Source organism: Poecilia latipinna, unplaced genomic scaffold (assembly GCF_001443285.1).
Source record: "Poecilia latipinna isolate Pla-1442-1.1 unplaced genomic scaffold, P_latipinna-1.0 Scaffold2013, whole genome shotgun sequence".
Taxonomy (NCBI): Eukaryota; Metazoa; Chordata; class Actinopteri; order Cyprinodontiformes; family Poeciliidae; genus Poecilia; species Poecilia latipinna.
The window spans coordinates 37347-45799 of record NW_015114629.1 but is presented as its reverse complement, the minus strand read 5'-3'; the positions used below and the strand labels follow the sequence as shown (position 1 = coordinate 45799).

Genomic DNA, 8453 nt, shown 5'->3' with positions numbered 1-8453 from the left:
AACCAATGAATGGCCTTGATTCAAAATTGGAAAGTGTTTATCATTTTTCATGAAGCACAAAAGATATACAAATAAAACGCATAGCAAAATGCAACACGAGATGAATAATTCGTCCTTCAAAAAACATTACGCATACAATCTACTGCATGAAAAGATATGTTACCATAACAATAAACCTCACATGAGTTTGATGTGAAACAAAAGATAAGTATGTGGAAAAGCAGCTTATGGTCAATGTTGGGTACAGAGGAGGACGTAAGATACTGTGGATTTCTCTTCCGAATAAACGCTGAGTCTGGGCATTATGAAATACTACTCTAAAAAGAAATGGGTAGTCACTGAGAGTTTAATAATATTTTCACTTGAGGCTCTACCTGATTCCTCAGTCTTTAAACATTTACAAGATGTAAAAAATGTACAAGATGTAAAAATCTAATTCAGATCCACAAGACCATCCTCAGGACATGGACAGGTCACGAATGTTATTTTTGATGGTAGGGCAGCTTTAAAAGATAATAATAATAATAATAATAATAATAATAATAATAATAATAATAATAATAATAATAATAGACTGCTTGCCATAAGGGTATACTAAAGAAAAATCAGAAAATGTATTGATTAAAAACACGGATTAATATGAAAAAATGGATCTTTAAAGCTTCTTCTACTGCCATCCAGTGGACACATTAAAAATTGCAACAAAGATCTGTTTTATATTTTAACATTTGGTTCATTACAAGTGATTCTTTTCCCACTTCATGAGCGCTAGTCAGTTTTAATATTGGTGAGCTATGTTTTGTGCTTCCAATAAAAAAAATAATAATAACAATTAAAAAAAAATAGATTTCAATGAAACTATATTCTCGCTCTTATGTGTAACTGGCTGCAACTCGGAATAAAGAGCACATAAATAACATGGACTTATTATCTACGTTATTATTTCTAAGATGCTGATATAATGTGGTTAATTTATTTCTGGCAAATTTCAAAAACATATTTTGACACAGTTTGTGTAAGACTGCTTCTTTAGGTGCGGACTTGCGAGGAAACGGCAAATTTGTTGACAATGTAGCCTATTTGGGTACTTTATCTGTTTTATTTTATTTATTTTTTTTAAGTTACAGAACAGGCAGGAAAAAATGTCTGTAACAGAAGCTTTTCCAGGTCTTTTTTCAATGAAAGTGCTGCAAACTGAATTTTCTTTGTGTTTCTCTATCTAATGCTGTAAAAAGTTTCAAGCTAATCTTTTTATTTACCCATTTTTTTATTAAACTTCTTTGTTTCAGAGGGATTTGTTAGACTTAATACTTGTTCACTTGTGTTTGCTTTGCCTGAAAATAAAACTCAATACGTTTTTAACTAATGAATATATGTATTTGGTTTAGCTACTATATCTTAGTTATATTTTGTTGTTTACAGTCATCATCTTTTCAGCAGCCTTCCGATATTTATTTTTATTTTATGACTGTGCGTTATATTCTACGGTCAAAAATACACACATCATTGTACGCATTAGCTTATGGGGAACTCAAATGGGCTCAAATTATGACTCCATGTCCCACAATGCATTTCCTCTTTTTATTCCCATCATTCCCCGCTGCAACCCCTCCTGCACCGGTCAAGATGGCGGACAAAGCAGGTAGCTTAGCGTGTCCTCTGCTGTACTAACCGTTATTTTATATACTTGATGTGGTTTGTTGTGTGTATATATTGACTGTTTCAGTTGCTGTTTTGGTTAATTTCTCATTTCGGTGGTGATTTACTCCGCTGTGTGAGTGTTTCGGACTGAAGGCCGCACTGAATCCTTTGACTCGCGTCAAGGACTTTGCACGTCAGCTACAACTCCATTGAAAATATCAACTTCTATGAACTGACAGCCTTTATAGTCACAAAACACACAAACAAATTACTTTCCGTTGGGATGGCGCACTTTTAACCGTTGTTTTGTTGCATATAAAGGTCTTTTTAAGTTCGCTATACTGAATCTAAGCTAACGTTTTGGACGTGGTTTTATGAAAAATAAAATAGTTGAGTATGCTGCCGTTTCTTACTTTGTGCCATGTCCGCCCTTTTGATCAGTTCCAGTTGTCGAGAAGAGTCTGGCGGATGTGAAGCTGAAAGAGTTGCCTAGATGGCTCGCAGGTCGAGACTTGACCCCGAACGGACTCGTGAGAGGTGTCACCGGAGGTAAGCTAACCAGGAGCAGTGTCACCCATTCATCTGTAGGAATCCGTCTCTATTTTCATCAAAAAAGAAATATTTAGCTTAGGAAATGAGTCTGACTTTTTGCACTGTACCAGTTCTTATCTGGTCTAGGGGGTCATAATGATTTTGCATTCATACTTTAAACTTTGCGTTACGACTGGTTATGCAAAGCATCTTTTAAAAACATATTTATGTTAATTGTGATCCACATTTATCACTTTTTAACCCGACCAAGTAAAGATGTGCAACACCCTGAATCACACTTAGCCTTGTAATACCAATATTTGCAAAAAGCTGCTCAGATTAAACATTTTGCACAATTCAAATGTTGCACATGTACATTTTGCATGTACATACTGTAATGCAAGATTTCCCCCAGAAAACTTGCTAAGCCCGGTGTTTGGGGCGCTAGGGCAGTCATTCGTTTAGTGGCCCCTCGTGTTTTTCAGTTAATACGTTTTTAAAGTTGACAGGAAATTTGAACACATCCCTCGATAATTATGTGCTATTGGAAGATTAACACCTGAACACCAACAATAAAGTCTTAAAAAATGCAAACATTTTAAAAAGACTTAAATAAATAAGCAATGCTTAGCCTGGTGGAGGCACAAGTAAAGCCTGGTGGCCTGCCAGGCTTATAAAACACTGGGGGAAACTGGTAATGCAAGTGGCCTTTTACAAACTTTCACTGCACCAGATGCCACATATACATATATATATATATATATACATATATATATATACATATATATATATAGTGGCTGACCTGTTGATTGTATTGAACAAAATTATGAGGAAAATGTGGGTTAATCATAAGATTTTCACTTCAGTATTCATAAATAGTATTGCAGCTTCCCTAGTAATCCACCCAATTGGCCAAATGTGTTTTTGGAGGGCAGTTTTAATGCTTGGCCTCTGCCTACCAAATATTGCAATCAAAGGTTAACGTTATCAGCCCTATTTTTATTTTTTAAAAACTTTCAACTGTCCTTTTCCCAGGCTATGACTGGTACTACAAGAAGTACATCAATGTAAAGAAGGGAGGCATTGGTGGGATCTCCATGTTTCTGTTTGGATACGTGGTCATCAGCTACGTGTGGAGCTTCGACCACATCAGTAAGAAAAATGCAACTTGTACATTTCTCATACACCAACATGCCAATATTTACTTCTAAATGTTTTGCTTTCATTCATTTTCCATCAGAGCACGACCGCTGGCGGAAGTACCACTGAGCGTCTCCAGCAGCCGTCACACCATCAGGGGGTCAAACCAGCGTCTCCCCTTGCTCTTTATATGCTCAGCTACATTGTGTTAGCTGAGCAACATGTTAGTAATATTGTTTGTAATATGTGACTGTTGTGACCAATAAAAGTATATAAACACGCGAGAGCGTCGTTTTCTGTGCAGCAACACGTCAAGGTTTGACAAAAACGCCATTTATTTGGTACAGACAATAAATCCAGACTGCATTAGTTGGCTGTGAACTAAAGCACCCCGGCTGATCCGTACCGCCGAGGCTCGGTCCGAGGCCGCCTCTGACGTCCGCGGTAGAGGCGGTCTGGTTCCTGCTGCCGCCACTTGTTGCTTCTGCAGTTAGACATTAGGGCAGCAGAATGCTGGTGCAGTCACATGGCCTGAGATGTACAGTAAGAAAGTGAAGGTAATGCGCTCGTATAGGACCGTCTTAATTTGTTTAATTCCTCCGTTTTACAAAGTTGTTTGTCCGGTAAAGTAAAAAAAAAAAAAGTTCTGAATGTTGTACATCAGCCCTTTCCTCTTCCGCAACATTAATCTGTCCTTAATTCATTCGTTGGTGTTTTTTTCCATGTGGCAGTAAACGGGAGTAGTTTAGTTTTGCGCTCACGCCGCCCGTTTCTCCTTGTGGCCGGGTCCACCTCCGTGTGGAGAAGCCGGAGGTCTCAGAGGCGTCCTGCCTTCAGCCGCTGTGACGTCCGGGGCAGCTGGTGTCCATGTTGGATTTAAACCCTGGAGGCTGAAGGCTACTGTCCGCTCAGGAAGGCGAGGTGACCCTTATTACATTTGTTGGCGTAGTGGCCCTTCTCTCCACACTGCCGACAGATGAAACAAAAGGTTCAGTGATTAAATAATAAGGGCTGCAACTAACCGCTATTTTAGTAATTAATCATTTTGACTTTTAAAAAACAAAACTGGCACATTCTGGAGATTTTCCATTTAACCACTTGAGCCTTTTAGAAACGTGTTAAAGATGCAAATAACTTTTTTTTTTTTTTTTTTTGAAAGAAAAACATTTTATTGCCAAAAACAGCATTCATCTAGTGTACGGTTCATTTGTTGCAAAGGATGCATCTGCTGCTAAAGAAATACTGTACTAATCTGTTTTTGGATTCATAATTTAATAGCAAAATTTTGGTTTATTTTCTTAGATATTGGTTTTAATCTTTTATTTATGTATCCATTTATGTAATTATTCTTATCCATTACAATTGGTTGTTTTGTTCTTGTTTCCTGCCCTTTGAGATCTAAGAATTTAAAGGGTATTATAAATATTATAAATTAAATACATTATTAATAAAGGTACCTAATTGTTTTTGCAAAATTTAAACCAGGTGAAGCTAAAACTATGCCACTTAAGAACAGGTTTACAGGTAAACTTGTTTATTTTATATATCTTAAATGCAAAGTATTTTTGTACAGTTTTGGCATCATTATTGCTCCAAGTATGTTGGGGGATTTTTTAGCAAGTGGCCATTTTTAGAGTTCTGTATAGTCCAGTAAACGATTAATCGATTACTAAATTAGTTGACGATTATTTAATTGACTAATTGTTTCAGCCCTACTTTAAATATTCAAAATTCATATTTCTCAAGAGTTGGAAAAGGCATAAAACTTTATATGTGGACAAAGCTTTAACATTCAAATTTTATAATAAAACCCAAAAGGTAAATCTTAACCCCTGAATCAGTTATTCATACAAGACACTGTAAGTTATCCTAATTACATTTTTCGCCACAGGGAGATTTAACGCGACGCCTCACCTTGTAGCAGGTGACCTGGTCCAGAGGCCGAGGCCCTCTGTTGACGGACATGTGGTTCTGCTGGACTCCAGAGTTTATGTTGTTCTGCGGCCGCTGGATGGGGCTGGTGTTGGTCAGCTGGATGAGAGAGAGCGATGAGCGGTTGACAGACGCAGCCTGCAACGAGAAACAAACTCTGGCAAATCAACAACGGCAGCGAACAAACGAGGTGAAGCAAGAGTCAGACGTTTTTAGTGAAGCTACAAAGAGTCAGATATCTGCAGTTTAAAGCTAGATATTAGACCAACTGTTTAATTGCAGGATTTAAAACAAGTGAGTGTGTATTCATCTATGCATCACGTTACCTTGGTCTGAATTTGTGCTTGTTGTGGCAGAGGAGGCTGTTCGGACGTTCCCATTGGCAGCTCAAACCGAGGGCTGTTGGAAAAAATATACATATTACCTTTTAAATCTATAAAACTCTCAGATTTGAAAATATGTATCCAAATAAAACACACTTTTTTTTAATGAAATCTAATCTTTATTTAAAAGGGAAAAAAGATGTGATGGCTGTAAAACTGTAACAGAGTGGTAGACTTACTGCATAAATTTACAAGCTTTCCCTTCAGGACAGAAGCCCACCAGGTAGTTTACACAGATTACCCGCCGTGTGTGTCTGTGTCTGCAGTCGGGACCTGAGGCAGGAAAGAGTCGCACGGAGTTAGAGGAGAAATCCATAATATGACGTCAAGATTTCTGGGCACTCTGCAAACATCTTCACATCTCATGAGTATTTACACGTCTAGTCAGGATGCAGCCACAAACTAAAACAAAACTCAACAGGTTTCAGATCTGAACTCTGTTTTAATTTAAACTATTCCAGTGTCGGCGGTGGATCTCCCACCCTAACTAATAGTTGTCCCGTTGACAAACTATCACACAGGAGCTGGGAATCTCTCCAGCTTTTGTTTCACGTCTCTTTCATAATTGTGTGAGATTATGCGTTGGTCTATCGCTCATAATCACAATAAAACACACCAAAGTTTGTGGCTGTAATGTGAAAAGTACCAACGGTTCTCCAAGAGACAACTGGACCTCACCGTGTTTACAGAATCCTCGGTCGTACCACGGACAGTCTTTGATCTTTGACTCCGGGTCGATGTGCAGGAAGGGACACTCCTTGTTGCTACACTCTCCTGAGGGTTGAAACGCAATCATTGGCATCAAACGGTTGGTGACCGATTGCCCAGGTCAAGTACAATTGAAACGTGAGCGCGAACAAACCGAATTTTGAGTAGAAGTAGCATTCGGGCATCTTGGTCATGTCGTACTCGTGGAGAAACTCGCACTGGTCTCCCTTCTTGCACAGGCCTCTGAGCCAGTGTTTACACACCACCGTCTTCTCTCCGCTGATGTGACGGAACGGACACATCCCGCCTGCAAAATGCAACATGAGGGATTACAACTCATCACGCAGAAACGACTGGAAAAAAATTATTTCATCCCTAACTGTTCTACCAAGTCTATAGCGTTATTCTCAGAACGATAAAATTGTTTGCCTTTTTTCCCCCTCCAGGCAAATTTACAAAACTCTCAGTCCATTTTTAATATATCTGTGAGCAACTTTACTGTTGCTCAGCTTTTACTGTCAGTAAATGTTAAGTCTGTCTTTTTGATGTTTGAATTTGACATGCACATTTTGTACATTTTAAATTAACCAAATCAGTTGCACATTCCGTTGAAGTGAAGTGCACCTTTCCTTATAAACTACACTGTATTTATGTTTAAATTTTGCCCTCACTGTACAATATTTTTACTCTTTATCCAGTTTTTTTTCTATATTTTATAAATGATCCAAGAAGGATTTTCAATCTAGAACACTTAACACAACAACTGTTAAAAGATACGATCTGCTGAGATTGGATTTGTGAACAGAGGTCTTTAGTGGTAGCTGAGCTGCTAACGCAACACCTGCCGAAATTGTGGTTTACCTTTCATACAAGCTCCCCTCATGAAGAACTCACACACAGCTGACCCGGACTCTGAAAGCAGACACATGTCATCACACGGTCAATAGAAAGCTAAATAAAGGGAACATGTGCGTCCACTGAAGTTTAGTGTCTGCTAGCTCCTCCAGTGGTTCACACACAGCGGCTAGCAGGGGTTAGCACAGCGGCACTTACTATCCATGCCAGGGAAAGGCAGAGGCTGCGCTCCGAGCTGCTGCTCCACAGCAAACTCCAGGTCAAACTTGATGTGATCCACGTTGGCCAGTAACTCCTGCATGTCTGCGTCAGTTTGCAGCTTTCAAACTCAAACAACTGTACGGTTAGTTTTCCGTTAAGCTAACCTGCAACCGAACCCTGTTAGCTAGTAGCTAACCAGTCTCTGGCAGCTAAACGGGTTAGCTAGGCTAACCGACGAGCGAATAACAACCGCAAACCATCGACTTTGTTTTGGTTTGTAGCTTCGGTGTTTCAGAAACAGCCTGGAAACATTAACATGGCTCGTAGCTGTTAGTGTTTTTATTATCGGACGGCTTCTCACTCCGTGTGAGGAGGCGCGCGCACCAGAAGCAGACAGCACTAATCGATGCGCGAGTTGTTACTGTTAGACCACCGAGCATCCCTCACGAGATGTTTTCATTTCTGGTAGATTATCGATGTTTTCAAAAAGTATTTTACAACAGTGAAAACAATAAAATATATTACTTAAGTTATCACAATTTTAAATGTTGACCCAAGCTAAAAAATTTTGATAAGTATGTAAATGCGTAGGCTGTTTACATATTTCTCTTAACCTTTTAGCTTAAGGTCTTTCTATTATAGAAAACCACCAGCACATAAATGAGCTACAATTATGATAAATTTTACATATTTTTTTTTCGATAACGTCTTTTGACTTGAAGTTAAAAGAATAAGTAATATCGTTGTTTTTAATTTTTTTCACAACAATTAAAATTTATTTAAATCTAACACAAGTATATGGAGAGCCATTTGCGCCAAAATTAAATAAATAAATAAATAAATGGGTTAAATAAATAAAAAATGAGTAAAATAAATCAAAAAATGAAGTACATGAGTGAAATAAATAAAAAATTTGTTAAATAAATGATTTAGCTTTTTCATTAAACCAATTTTCAATTTATTTATTTTTCATATTATCAATTTCCCAATTTCTCTTTTTCATTTATCTATTTGTCATTTATCCTTTTATTCATTTACCCATTTTTCATTAATCTATTTTTT

The 8453-nt window shown here is 37.9% G+C and overlaps 2 protein-coding genes across 3 annotated transcripts; one reads left to right on the top strand and one right to left on the bottom strand.

Moving 5' to 3' along the window:
* The first annotated feature begins 1542 nt into the window (after window positions 1–1542).
* On the top strand, window positions 1543–3594 carry atp5mf (ATP synthase membrane subunit f). 2 transcript variants are annotated; one of them, XM_015016385.1, is made up of 4 exons: window positions 1543–1642; window positions 2083–2190; window positions 3208–3324; window positions 3413–3594. In XM_015016385.1, the coding sequence occupies exons 1-4, from the start codon at window positions 1549–1551 to the stop codon at window positions 3439–3441; spliced, it is 348 nt and encodes a 115-aa protein (XP_014871871.1). In that variant the 5' UTR covers window positions 1543–1548; the 3' UTR covers window positions 3442–3594. The 2 variants fall into 2 exon arrangements, with proteins under 2 accessions (XP_014871871.1, XP_014871872.1); XM_015016386.1 differs by having other exon boundaries at window positions 1544–1642; window positions 2083–2179; window positions 3206–3324; window positions 3413–3593.
* Window positions 3595–3634: 40 nt separating this feature from the next.
* On the bottom strand, window positions 3635–7807 carry cpsf4 (cleavage and polyadenylation specific factor 4). Its single transcript, XM_015016384.1, has 8 exons — window positions 7389–7807; window positions 7197–7247; window positions 6490–6642; window positions 6306–6401; window positions 5807–5900; window positions 5571–5643; window positions 5227–5382; window positions 3635–4278 (listed from the first exon to the last, which is right to left on the bottom strand). The coding sequence occupies exons 1-8, from the start codon at window positions 7489–7491 to the stop codon at window positions 4210–4212; spliced, it is 795 nt and encodes a 264-aa protein (XP_014871870.1). The 5' UTR covers window positions 7492–7807; the 3' UTR covers window positions 3635–4209.
* Window positions 7808–8453: the final 646 nt, after the last annotated feature.